At 42.5% G+C, this 14,478-nt stretch overlaps 1 protein-coding gene across 1 annotated transcript in view; it reads right to left on the bottom strand.

The window, feature by feature from the left end:
* Positions 1–14,478, bottom strand: part of LOC142584959 (26S proteasome non-ATPase regulatory subunit 6-like) — a 30,614-nt gene that overhangs the window by 15,378 nt on the left and 758 nt on the right. The window contains exons 2-4 of the mRNA XM_075695335.1: positions 9,676–9,881; positions 4,477–4,622; positions 1,665–1,884 (exon numbers count right to left, since the gene is read on the bottom strand). Of these exons, the coding sequence (XP_075551450.1) occupies positions 1,665–1,884; positions 4,477–4,622; positions 9,676–9,881 (572 nt within the window). The remainder of the gene's footprint in view (positions 1–1,664; positions 1,885–4,476; positions 4,623–9,675; positions 9,882–14,478) is intronic.

The raw sequence follows: 14,478 nt of genomic DNA, 5'->3' as shown, positions 1-14,478 counted from the left end.
AGTCGGTGCATGGTGCTCTCGATCGAGTTGGCTCAAGGAGTGTCTGAAAAATCAAACAAGAGGTTGCAAGGTGTCCAAACTTTCGGCAGTTGTTATACATTATGGTCTATGGGGAGAATGGCGGTGCTGCGAAGCAGACCGAATAATCGAGCATGTCCGAATTTATGGAGTCCGAAAAATCAGTCGGCAACTGTATTCGCAAGAATGGTTGTTTATTATTGGAAAGCTATTTGAAAAGTACTTTACTTGCTTCTGGCTCTATTCGATTCGCATTCTGATTCTGTCTCAAAAAGAACTATTTGCATAGCCGTACTCCCTATTATTTATTGAAAACACAAGAATTCAGCTGTTTCCTTACTTTTAAACTGCACCGCACCTGCTCTCTGTGCTCGAAAACACCATTGTTGATGGATGGACGCTCATAGAAAAAAGCCACAATTGTCATAGAAATCAGCAAACATAATTGGCCTGTCATTTGTATAAAAGCTTTCTTTCGCATTTGGACAGCAATGCAATTCACAATGCCATCCTAGGTTGTCAGCGATCATATTGCATGATAAGACAAGATGATAAGTGCATGTATAATATATAGTTGGTTTTTCTTTCTTTTAGGGGTGCGCGAATATCAACATTTTCGAATATGAATCGAATACGAATACTTAGCTTCGAATATTGAATAATGATATGCACATGCATTTATTAGCAAGTTGGGTTAATTTGTTTGTTATGCTGGAACATTGAAATTGCATTGGCAATGTCAAAAATTTAGGCTACTAAGCACTACACTAAATCATTGTGTATATGGCTCATGTCAACTAGGAAAATTTAGTAATTATACCACTAGCTGTCCTCACCAGCCTGTGCCTTAATATACCACATCAAACGCCCGTAAACTTGGAGGCATTTGACCGTGTTCCAGTCATCACTCATGATACTTGCTATAAAGCAATACGCTCAAAATTGGGGGTGAAACTGAAAAAAAAGAAAAGTGCACCCTCACTGTCAGCAAACCCGTGCCCCTTGCTACCGAGAAGCTGTTTTTCTGCAAAATGTAGACAATTCGTGGCTAATTGTGCTTTACAGGCAAGTTTTTGCTAGCAGCACAAAATCGCCCTAATATTCTTAGATCAGAAACAAATGCTAAGAACTGTGTTTGCTCCCGCACAGCCAGCAACATATTCTATTTGGTCCGAATATTCCTATCCAACCGATTGTTTGAACATTTTCAAATATATATTTTTTGGATCAAATACACATATTAAAATATGATATTCCATATTTGAATGTTTCAAATACTGGCCCACCTCTTCTTTTATTTGTTTTGTTCATGTGGCGATATACAATTTTCTTGTTCTTCTCTTTAGTTCCAGTGCACTTTCAGTCTATTATTAGCTTACTCCCTTTCCTTCGCTCTTGCTCCTTCCCTTTCAATGCTACTGTGGTGTTAATATAGCAATGTGTAATTTAGTGCACTCTTTTCCCAATAAATGCACTATCTTGCTTCAATTGTCTTTTTCTTTTGTTTACTCTTTTCCAGTTTCTTTTTTGCGCGTGTGTGTGAGTGTTGTATATAGAAATGCGCATTTCGTATGCCCTCTGCTGTGTAAGCCTGTATAAGGCTTACAGTATTTGAAAATAAATAAATAAATAAGCGCAGCAGTTACCTTTTCACGGAGCTCGATGCGTGGCAGGGCGATGATGCTAGCGAGCACAGTGTAGGTAACAAAACGCTGGTAATCCATCAGCTCGTAGCAGGTGAAGGTGGACACTGTGTCCAGGAAGGAGGCCGCAGCCGCCTTAAAGTCCCGCACTGCCAGGCTGTAGAGGCCCTGGTACACCTTGAGCCGATTCCTTCGGTCCCAGTCACCACCCTCCTCGATCAGGCTGCACAGAGTACACGGACAAAGTTTATTGCAGCGATCTGCCTTCAACTCGCACTAGGACACATAGGTGGGAGATTTGGTATCGATTGTAGCTGGTCAAAGGAATGGGAGACAAAACATGTGTAGTACTTGCAAATGAATTCTTTTTGTTGAGAACCAAACATTATGTATAGGTAGAGCCCTCCTATTATGTTTTCCCTGGGTATGCGGAAAAAAAACAATATACTGTATTTACTTGCATAATGATTACACTCGCGTAATGATCGCACCCCTGAATTTTTTCGTCAAAATTCAGTTTTTTTCTTTCCCGCGTAATGATCACACCCTGAGCTTGCTGCAACAATATGTCATGTGCCAAGTCTAGCTAATGATGATCGCGCTTACCATCTGTCGAACGCTGTCGAATGCTACGCAAATGACTCTTCAAGACGTACAAAGTGGTCTGCATGCACCAAACAGATTCTTAAGCAGATGCCCCATTTCATTCCTTTCATAACTTTCCACACTTCCATTAAAAAAAAAAAAAAAAAAGAAAGCTACAACCAAACTTGCCTTGGCTTTATTATTTGTAAGCGTTATAATGGTTGTGGTCAACACCAACGACAAAAAAGGCGCCTTTTGATTCCTCTCGGCTGCACTCGTGGGCACGAAAAAATCGCAAGCGGCAACAATAGTAGCCACATTCACACTGATACGTTAGAAGTGTACCCTATTCATACGCCGAGGCTTGTAACACAGCTAAGATATTCACCCACCCTTAGCAGAAACATGCCATATTACGATAGTAGTGAAGACAAATGCCGCAGCCTTCACAGCATGCCTGCCATGTGTTTCTATGTCACTGGCAGCTCATCTGGCAGCTGATCAGCCCATCTCCGTTTCTGTCCCCTCAAAGTGGATATGGCTACGTTATTGCCACAAACTTGTCGATATTGACGATATTATTCATTACTGATACGAAAGAAACTGTTTTAATGCATATAGTGTACTCACGAGAAAAAAAGAAATTGCATTCGGCTTACTCCATCGACCACCATTCTTGTTTTGGTGTCTTGCAATGTTATAGCGGCAGCCGCCTGTTTGTTGACCTGTTGTCATTCCGCAGCAAATGCGCTATGAAAAAAATTTCTTTTTTTCTTTTTGCAGAAAATTTAACCCGCATAATGATCGCAACCCCGAATTTATGTCAATTTTTTTGACAAAAAGGTGTAATTATTATGCGAGTACATACGGTAATACAAGGGAAATGTATTACGTGACCATGCCTTTAAAATCATATGAACGTGCTGTTCAATATTAAAACAAGGACACTGTGCACGGCTCACCCTTTAAAAAGTTTAGTCACCAACAAATAATGGGGAATTAATGGGGACTACCTAAAAGTATGAATAATCAGGAGTCCAAAGTATCGATTCGATAAGTGGCTGAAGAAGACGTATGCTCGGATGATCACTTTCAGGGATACGTTCACTTTTGTGTCACAAGATTTCGTGTAGCTAGCGCTACATGCATCAGCGTCTATGAGTGATGGCATTCTTGGCATAAGGCCAAGAAAGTGCCAAGGTCACTTATGCTCATCGAAGCATCTGGTGCTACAAAACTGAAAGTAGTACACTCAATCCCATTCATGATGAGCTCGATAGTTTCATGAAAAGTGGTCACTGTATCAGTAGTACATTATAGGTGAACTCACCCTTCAAAATGCACAAAAATTAACAACACTGAAGCTGGCGTCGGCAGTTACAATCCAGCACCACATTAGTCTGAAAATCAGATCATCAGTACCTTCATTTTTGTACCCGGTACTTTCCTGCATCTAGCTCCAATTTCCATTAAATATGTTACCTAAAGAACGAAATATGCCATCATAGCTCTTCCAAAACAGCACCTGGTCATTTCTGATCACCTGCCATTCTGAAAATATGAGTGCAGCAGCTGCCATTTTTCCTTTGAGTGCTTGTGATATATTTTACTATCAGTGAGACATGAGTGGATTCTGCATACAATAGCAAAACATTCTAGTTGGCTGGAAGCCGAAACTAATAAGCATTACGGCATTTTGCAAAGGCCTTACCATCACGACTGCAGCATCAGCACACATGGCCTAGAGCCGCAAAGTTACGTTTTTTATGTTGCTTTGGCTGAAAAAGCATGAAGTTGAAAAGGTAGAATACTATCATGAACCTCTCTCAGCAATAGGCACCGGACAGCCATCATAAGGCGCCAGCAGCACGCCAGCGAAGTGCTGGCGAACAGTGCCACAAACAGCAGAAGTCAGAGCACTGGTATATAAAGCAGACGACGAGACGAAGGCGCTCACATGGCGGTGTTAAACCATCACACATCTGCGATTCCAGTACCGATCAGTAGGCAGGGTGAGAAAATTGCAAAGGCACTGAAATAGATCAATACACCTGCAACTGTTATACATTGGTTCTACTGTAGTGGAAACTGCAATAAATAAAATTGACCACAGGGGCATGGCTTTTGGGAGAAAACGACCCTCAAAGGGTTTATGATGGCTCATTGAGACTGAAATAGCAAAATTAGTTGACACAAGCAATCAGGAGGAGCTGAGGAACATAGTGCTTGCCTCTTGGCTTTGTCAATGTTGCGGGTGATAAGGTCATGGTCCAAGTAAAACAGCCCCAGACGTATCAGGTGGAACAGCAGGTCTAATCGGTGGCCCAGCGATACCGTCTTGTCATAAGTCTTGCGCAACTGCGTCAATGCTGCCTCCTGCAAACAGAATGTACATTCAGCCCATGCACAGCCTTGTAACAGCAACTACTTCTTGGAAGCGAAGCCTAGCAAACAGAAAGTCAGGTAGGAAGGGCTGAACTTATGAACCCTTCCACTACGGCATGGCGGAAACCTCCCATTTTGCCAACAAACTTAGATCATGTGAGTTGCGTCTTTCTTTAATTTTTCAAATGTTACTGCAAGATATTCCACATCAGCCCATGTGTCATTATACTTTTCTGATTATATGGCTTTGTTGCATTTCAGCAAATGCTAAAAACACAAAACCCTTCCTTGTCAGTGTGGACCTCTCCCCCTCTTTCTTTGCTGTTATTTATATCAATATTGTGTTGTGTATCAGTTGTACAGTATTACTTGTTTGAATTTCATTTGACTCTGTGTTTGCCCCATTTTTGTTTACCGTGTAATCTCGTTGATATAACCTTCATAGGAACCAGAAAATAAAATGTATCACACGAAAAATTGTAACACCCTAATCGCAACCTATATTTATTATTATTTCGTGGAAATAACTTTGAAAATAAACGCATTGTCCCAAAAAACATATTCAAAATCTTATTACAGAGATTCCTCTGTACTATTATTACCAGTTCACTACTAACTCCCGTATGTACAGGTGCGAAAGAAAAGACACACCGCTGTGACATAGACACTTTCACCACTGATAGGTTAGCAACTGTTCAGCCACAGATGCTGCGAATGACGTTGTGTTCCCCAAGTAAAGAACCATATTGAGAGGTGTGAACTGGCAACAAATGCTGGCCTATACGGATGTGCACGCAATTTCTAGGCTGGTAGAAAGCTGCCCAGGGCCCTCCAGCGGGGCCCCTAGGCTGCTAAAGGGCACTGAGATGCAGTTTGGCTACAAGACGCATGTTCCTATTACATTTGTTTACACCTGTACTTCACTTTGCAGGCTTTAGGTTAGGAGGTCCCTCTGAGAGCAATATTGCCTTTGGGACCCCCTTTGCAGACATTAGATTAGGAGGTCACCCTGAGAGTAATTTTGCCCTTGGAACCCCCTGTCCTTAAGAAATATAAAGAACTTCACCGAATTAGCTTGGAAATGTGAATGAAGTTATCGTAATTTCTTTGTCAGAAGAAAGTTGGCCAGAGAAACTGGAACACCAAGCCTTCCTTTTTGAATTTTTTGCTAAAACCACCACATTGGAATGTGAACGCAACAGCTCGGATGGATATTAAAGTATTCTCATGTGCTGGGCCGTTTTTAATGAGAACCAATTTGTCAGTCTTCCACACAATGGTAGAACAATGCCAATGCAGCATTCACGAGTGCTTACTTACGATACACTCCAAAGTGTAAAGTTTTTTTTCACCGCAAATTGAATATCGCATGAGGTTCAACAGCCCATAGCAACACTGGGGCAATGAGAGGCACTATAGCAAAAAGGTTCCAGGGTTAATATCGACCACCTGGGGTTGTTTAACGTGCACCTAAATCTAATTGCACCCTTGACAAATTGCATTGGTGTGCCATTTCCTCTAACCATCATCACACCAGAGTGCATCAGTGTCTTTCAGTGTGACTTGTTGAAGATGCTATAGATATGCAGGAGTGTTCTTGTATTTTACTTATATCAAAACACTGCAGCAGCGACCGAGAATCGAACCCACGACCTGATGCCTAGAAGCAAAACACTGACACCACATGCACACCACCACCACAGTTGAAAAGAAATTAATGTAAAGGATGCTGCGCAGTTTATCACGTATGAACATACTAGCCACAGTTACATGAATGCAACAGACACATATCGTATCAAATGCACCAAACATGGGGGTAGCTTGAGATAGAAAATGCACATTTCAGTGGCCCATGTAAACAGAACCGTATTGTATAGGCAATTACGGGTGCACATTCGCTGCGAGATGACAACTGGCTAACTAACTGGCTGTGACCACTGCTACACTGTGGGGCATCAAAACAAAAATGGCAGCTAACGGAGCAGGCCGCACCCGATTTCTTTTCACTCGTGCATGAATTACACGCACTGAAAATTTTCTTTGTAAATAATGAGATTAACAATGTCGAATTATTTTGTTTGCAACACTAGCGTAGCCAGCTCCACTTTGAGAAGATAGAAGCCGTGACGGCAACGCTCAGCTACCACAGGACATGGCAGCAGTTGCGGACACGCTGTGAAAATTTAATATCCTGACACAATACCGTATGTTCTGCCAAATAAGCACCGCGTAAATTTGACTCTGCGGACAAACAAAGGAGAACCCCTGATGGAATGTAGCCAACACCCTGAAGGTACTTTCGGTGCACTTCACGTGACAGCAAAAGCAGGCTTATCAGAACCAGAGTGAGAGAGCTAAATTTCAAATATGACACTACCGTAAAGTTCCGAGCAAGCAACCCGACACTGCAAGCAACCCCCCTGTGCAAGCAACCTACCTCCCCCCCTACTTCACTGCTAATTTCAAATTTCTGTGCCATTCCGGGAAAGCCTCCCCCCCCCCTTCCCTCTGCGCCCTTATCACACACCACACCCAGGCAACAGTGGCCTGCCACATGCAGTTCACGATAATCCAAGAATCCGATCCAATTCAATTCAGCTTCGCAGCCCAATAGGCCAGGTTGCTAACCGCCATTTGTTGTTCTGCTGTGGCAGTGTCAGGTCGGTCATGCATTCGTACAAGGTGGTAAAAAAAAAATCGAGGTCATCCAATGGCATCGAGAAAACGGGAAGACACCGGACATCTTGACACTTCAAGCTTGACCATAAACAGATACAGGAAAGGGAAAAGAATTTTTACAATTTGCTACAGCAAAAATACGAGAAAGCCAAACTTCAACGGAAGCAAAGTAACGGCCACTGCCTCCTTTACTAGATGCCTGCCCTACGAGCGGAAAACCAGGTTCCAAACCCTTTTCCTTTTTTCCTCTCCACTAGTGTCGGTCGTGAGCGCCACATGTGGCTGGTGGAACCACTGGACACTACCTCGCATGGCTTCCGAAATCTTCATCAGGCGTGTGCGCCAATCTCAAAGGCCATTAACCTTAACCATAGCTCAGCATATGTTTGCAGGCATTACAGGCGACAGCTATTCTAGAGCCACACAACCAGCCTTTAAAAAGCACACTCAAAGGATTGTGTCAACCATGATTTCACCACGGTACCGACCATGTAAACCCTGTGCACTGGGTCACGAGCCGTCCACACCGTCCACAGCCCGTGATGATGGTACCGGCTGTGAACGCCACCTCGCGGCGCTCATTCCCATGTGATGGCAGGCCTGTTGCCCCAAGAGCTCCAGCGATTCCACAGGTATGTAGCAAAAGGGGCAATGTAATGGTGCACCGGTGCTCATTGAATACATGGATGATGTGCCGTTTGAGTTCTTTGAGCTCGAAATAAGTACAGGACATGCCGTTAGCAACCGGCTGCTTTCTGAATAGGCTATCAAAATAGCCAACAGCATGTAGCTGGGAATCTTCATAGCTTCCAGCCATTACATAAATAGGTGGAAGTAGCGGTTCCGTGCTGCAATGCGCCGTACCACGAGCGAGAGCCAAAAGACACCCGAGGAATTTTCGGAGGCAGCAAGTGCCTTTCGGTCTTCCGCGAGCTACCTGCGATGGTGCAATGGCTACATTTTGTGTAACACAGCCAACACAGATCAGATGATGGTCGGAATAGACAACTTGGCCAGCAGGACAAAAGTGGTCGACAAAAGCATTTTACGGAACGCAAACACTGGATGTGCCTGGCAAGGCTTCATGGTTTGCCTAGCTGCTTATGCCCCTGGCCACAAGCTCCCTGCCTACGTTATCTTCAAAGAACATAGCAGGAAAATTCCAGGCGGAAAATTCCTTACGAGCCTTTACATGCCAATTAGGATCTTCTTCTTTCCTTTTCTTTTTTAAATGAGAGTGAAGAGTCACGATATCACCGAGTTTCTCCTATCACAATGCTGACTTTTTCTTTTTTTACTTGTAGCAAAGGTTCTATCACTGCACAAAAAAACTGGTGAATGACATCTCAAAAGCTGCAAGAGTGGCTTTCAAGAGTCTGATGCCCAAATGTCGATGACATGCAGCAATTGCTGGTACTGCACCAGGCAGCCATTCATAAAACACAAGCTGCCAAAAATGCTTTCAAGGAGTGTGATACAGATGTGCTCTGCATGCCTGCGGATTGCACAAACATCCTGCAGACGGCTGACGTATATTGGAACAAGACATATAAGTCCACTCTACTGCGTTTGCAGGTGGAGTATGTGCACTAGGAAAAGAGAACACCCAAAGGAAACTTGAAGCCGTCGCGGCAGCATGTGCTCGACTTTATTGCTGAGGCTTGGGCCGCTGTGCCCAAGGAGACAGTGGCATGCTCCTTCAAAGGGTGCGGCAGTAGCAGTGCACTCGCTGGCTCGGAGGACGGCGAACTGACAGATGTTGGAACCGTGGTGACAGAAGATTGGGGCTCAAGTGGAATGCTTTGAACTTTCTTTTTGCCAACAACTTGAAGGATTTTTTTTGTGGTTTTGAGAGTGATGAACAGCACTACCAAATTTTTGGCTCTATAAAGTTCATGTTAAATAAAGTTCTAAATCCATGCCCACTGCATTATTTATGTCGGAAAATTTCGTCATCGTCATTTTGAATTTTGGTGCCGTTCCGGGGTAGCGACCCCGCCCCCTTCCACCCCCACTCCCTGCCCCAACTCTTTGCCAGTAATTTCGACTTGCTGGAGAAAGGGGGGGGGGGGGGTGCTTGCTTGGAATTTTACAGTAGGTGACGGTACCTTGTCGGATACAAATATGCACATTCAAGTGAATGATGGCGTAGTATGGTAATATGTGATACGGTAAATTGATACGCTTCTACCATTATCCATGCAAACAAGGAACACAATGCTTTTGTCCAAACATTAACACGCAAATGTTTAGTTCCATACAGTGCAAATTTCTCTTTTCTTTTCCAATTGCACTAGCAAAGAGAAATTCCTGCAAGCGGAAATGTCTGGCTGTCCACAGAACCTGCACAATGCTAGCCACATACCTTGTCGCCAATGCGGCTCAGGTACTCAGCCTTGGCTAAGTGCGCCTCACGGACCTCCATCTCACTCAGGTTCTTCTCAGCATCCTCAATAGCTGAGTCAAGCTTTTCAATCTCGGTCGCATTGGTTGTTTTCATGTTGTTCAAAAGGCGCTGATCCACGGGCCAGCCCAGGTCAGCACATGTCTCTTCGTAGAAGGGTGCCATGTCTGCAGACAAAGGTGTGCCACTAAGCATAAATTGCAATTTTCAATTTTAGTCAATTCGATTTCAGTCTATTCACATCCTGTAGATGTGGGCAGTGTTGAGTAGAAAGCAAAACAACATGCATGAAGAAAGCACCCGAGCCTTCCTGTACAAGGCTGACAACAAAAGGGTACAGCACGTATACCTGAATTCACAGTTCCTGAAAACGTCAAAACATTTACTTCGCATAATCTGCTAGATGCAAATCAGGAACTACTGAATCATTCTCACTTGACGTGCCAAAGAGTATAAAATAAAACAGCAGTTGGTTTGAAGAAAGGTGTCGAAGCACATACGTATTTCTAAAAACAACAATAGTCAGTTGAATGACTCCCTTCTTGGAGTAAAAAAAAAAAGAATCTTCAGCAAGAAGTAGTACCTCATATGAAGCAGGTTTCTAGTAATACGCCTCTATTTCGAAATGTGTTTAACAGGCAAGGCAAAGTATACCACAACATCTGCTGTCCATATTCAGTTTGGCAAAAGGGAACGAACAAGAATTATCGGTTTTGAAACCAATAAACATGTGCCCCTAGATCAGAGAGATTAATGAGAACATACTGATTATGACAGAATAATTATGATAGATCAAGCTAAAAAGAATGCCTTCTTCACTGACAGTCTTTCTAACTCCAAGTGGTGATCTCTAAATTTTACTACTTTATCTCTAGCAATACCGACTGACTATGTTTCCTTTCCATTACTGTAACTACCCTGATCATCTAATGGACACCTGGTCTGAACACCTAACTGTCTCCTGCCCAACTGCTTCTTCACATAATCAATGCAATCAATGTTATGCCTGTTAATTCCCTCTCCATCACCCACTATAGCAATCTGCCTCAAAGCTTCAGCCTCCAGATTGAGTACAGCAGGCTGAAGTTGAACTGCAATCATAACTCTTATTCAAATAAGCAAGCAGTACTATATATATTTAATTTAGAACCATAAAAAAATATGAGAGGAAGCTGTCTGCCATAAATAAATCAAACTTCAGAATGGCTGCCGGAATAGGGGAAAAAGAGGGGGGCAGGCAAATGAGCTTTACAATTTTTTCAGATTTAGATCAGTGTGGTAGGTGGTAGACCACCGTATGAGTTGGCATATTATGGTTTCCATTTTACCAACACTGCATGACACACCTAGCAGTATTGATTGGGATTTTTGCATTAGTTATAAATAAGAGAAGGCACCCAGTATAGAATAACTCAATGATTCTATTTAAATTCCAATCTTTCTCTTGCTCTGTTATCAGATCGAGTAGCACCGTGCCATGTTATCCCAACTATTACACCCAAACCGCCAACATGGTATCACCAGCTAAGTAAAAGCTTGTACAAAATATTTGAGACGTATGAGGGTTTAACATTACTGTCCCTGCCAAATGGAGAAGTGAATAAGTTTAAATATGGTCATGATATAGCAGCACAAAATGTGGACGAAGCATATCATCCACTCTTGTCTGTGCCCCAGTTCTTACACTCCTATATAATGTTCACATTTGTTTCTCACAGTAGCATCCTGCAGGCATTGCTTCTTCCACTTTGCTTCATAAGTGCAGTGGTCATGTTTATCTCCAATGCTGCATTTTGGGTTCTGTTGCACTTTCACTCCGCACATCACCAAGCAGCTAACATGATGAGTGAAGCAAAACTGAACAAAGAATCTGGTAGTTTAGCGCACACCACCAAAAAGAGTCTTCCGCTGAAGGGCCACTAAAGAGAAACATTAAATCAGTTTAGACTGATCAAGCATTCTATAAAAGCTTAATTTTCAATAATTTCTTGGTAATAGATTGATTAACAGAAAAGGAAGTGACAGTCAAAGTTGACTTTCTTTTTAATTTTGCTTCAAAACCACGCCGTGGCTGCACCAGTGTGACGTCACGGTTTTTTTAAATTACTCTCTCATTTCTGTGCAATAAAGGTTCCTGAAACTTGCCAAGTCTGGCTCCTTTAGCTTACACAGTGCAGTACAACTACACCAGTAAATAATTAATTGGCCTGAGCAAACACCACCAGAATCCATGACATCACGGCGAGCTGGCGCAAGAAGTTCCAAGGCAGTGTCCGCAACCAGCTTTCATACTTGTGTCTTTTCTGGCTAACCAAATTAATTAATTCATTTAAATTCTGGCATTTTACATGCCACAACCACGATCTAGTTATGAGGCATGCTGTAGCAAGGGACCCCGAATTAATTTTGACCACCTGCAGTTCCGTAATGTGCACCCAAAGTAAGGTACACGGGCGCTTCTGCATTTTGCACCTATTGAAATATGGCTGCCATGGCTGGGATTTTATCCCATGACCTCATGGTTAGCAGAAGAATGGCAGAGCCACTAAGAAACCACAGAGTTTTTTTGGCTAACCAAGACTTTTCTCCTGGTAAGAGGGACTTTTTTGGGATTGCAGCAAGGAAATTGACTAATACAGCCCAAACAATTTTTCTCTTTTGTGCCCCTTTAAACGCAGCAACACTGTTTCTGCATGCATATGGATATTTTTATGCTTTCCTGGTGAGCGAGTGCGCTGCATTAAAATCGTCTTGTTCCCCAGCGTTGCCATCTGATTCAGGATGACTAAAAGCATGTTACATTTAGGAACTGCACAGCTAACTTACCGACATTGCTTATGAAAGATGCGCCCTAACTGCAAATCTCCTTTCTCACATGTTGGCAGCCTTACAAGGTAGGAATTCCTAACGTAGATGCAAGGTGTCATGTTTTTATACTGTGAATTTATCACAAATATTGTCATCCTTATCCTTGTACTTCAGACATTGTTCCAGTGCATCGTCTATCTTGCCTTACAAACCATGGAAAAGCTGTATACCTTCTACCTGCTCAGACTAACTTGTATCCTCATACCACTCTTCGTGAAGACTGCCTAGAACTCAAACAGACTTTCCACTAACACCATGCTCGTTTCAAGGTTGCCATAGATTCTATGTTTCACTGATGTGACCGGCCGATTCCTATTATACCCAAGTCACATGAGCAGATTTAGTGACACTTCGATTGAGTGCACTTCACCTTGCTTGGTGTCACTTCAGCACTTGCTAGTGTTGCTAGATGGCAAAACTAAGTGTCATTCAGGATTGATGGCAATGATCGTCATTGGGATTGAAATGGGGTTGATATGATTCTTGGCATTTTGTGTTTTAGAAACAGTTACTGTTTTATTATGAAAAGATCGTTATTTACAAGAACATCTGCCATAAAAAATAGAAATACTGTAATTCCATTAACACGTCTATTTGTTTTGAGCCAATACAAGCGAGAAACATATCCAAAATCCACAAGATTGAAATCGCAGAACCAGTAGAAAATTAATGTTTCAAGCTTTTTTGGGTATCACTGATGTCACCAGGACACTCATAACATTTGAAATCACAAGCAAGCGGTTTCAGAACTAGTGCCGACTCTGCTGCAAACATTTATTTATTGATTCTTGAAGTATTGCTATCCAGGCTACACACTTCAATGCCAGTTCCTCGAACACACTCACTGGCAAGCGCTCTCCGTAGCAGGCATCATTAAACCTATCCCTCGCACAGCCTGTGAGTGACGAAGAAGTGCACTCGCTTGGAGTGTCACTAAATTTGCCCATCTGTCTGGAGTATTATAATACCCCACACCCGAGGCCCTTTGAGGTACTAATAAATCAATACTATGCTTATTTTTCAGACAACAAAAGCAGCCACGAACACCACAGCACTTTTTGCAGGGTTCAGCACTTCACCTGTGGCTGCGTTTCAAAAGATAATTTCTTTCAAAAAATAACTGTCCACCAAATAATACTATAAGCAAAGAGTTGGAAACAGGCCAGAACTCTTTACCAATTGGTGCATCTGCAGAAAAGTTAACGCATGATTGCATGTTCCATGACCTGCTCCATGCAGTGATATCACCCAAGCAGACTCGGGTGAGCTATGTGCATTTATTTTACCAATTGATTTTACCAACCACCCAGCAGTCAGGACTAAAAGGACAGTTATCAGCTCACATCTTGTGTCTGCATCTTTGTCTTATGGTAGTGTTTAGCAACATAGCTGTAAGGCAATGTTGGACGGGGGTGAGCCAAGAATTTTTCTTGGCATGTGGACCAACATGCCACCCAACAATTTGTGTGGTTAATGATCACAAAGCAGCATGAGCCAGCTCCTGAGTAAGATGGCACATTTTCTAAGGGGCCTGATATCCATGAAGGCATTACTATGACTCGGTGTGTCTTCAATTTATATCCAATTCAAGATAAGTAGCAACTCTCATCTGCTCAAGTCAATTTGCAACTAGCCTAACTTCAAGGTCATTTACTCTGCCGCAAACCTTTGTTCCTTCTATAAATATTACCACGAACTTTATTATTATTCACTGCTTGAATTGCTTTTTTTTTTCTTTCGCTACTAGTCATCATAATGAACACACAAACGGCTATGTTCCGTAACTATATCCAGTAACGCTGTAAAATATGTTTGTTGAATATGCTATATAATAGGCTTCGAAATGTCATGCACAATCAGAGTTCTGTTTCAAACAACCTTGCAGCGTTGACGTGA

Source organism: Dermacentor variabilis, chromosome 6 (genome assembly GCF_050947875.1).
Source record: "Dermacentor variabilis isolate Ectoservices chromosome 6, ASM5094787v1, whole genome shotgun sequence".
NCBI classification, from domain to species: domain Eukaryota; kingdom Metazoa; phylum Arthropoda; class Arachnida; order Ixodida; family Ixodidae; genus Dermacentor; species Dermacentor variabilis.
The sequence above is the reverse complement of the archived record's forward strand: the minus strand, read 5'-3'. Positions and strand labels throughout refer to the sequence as shown.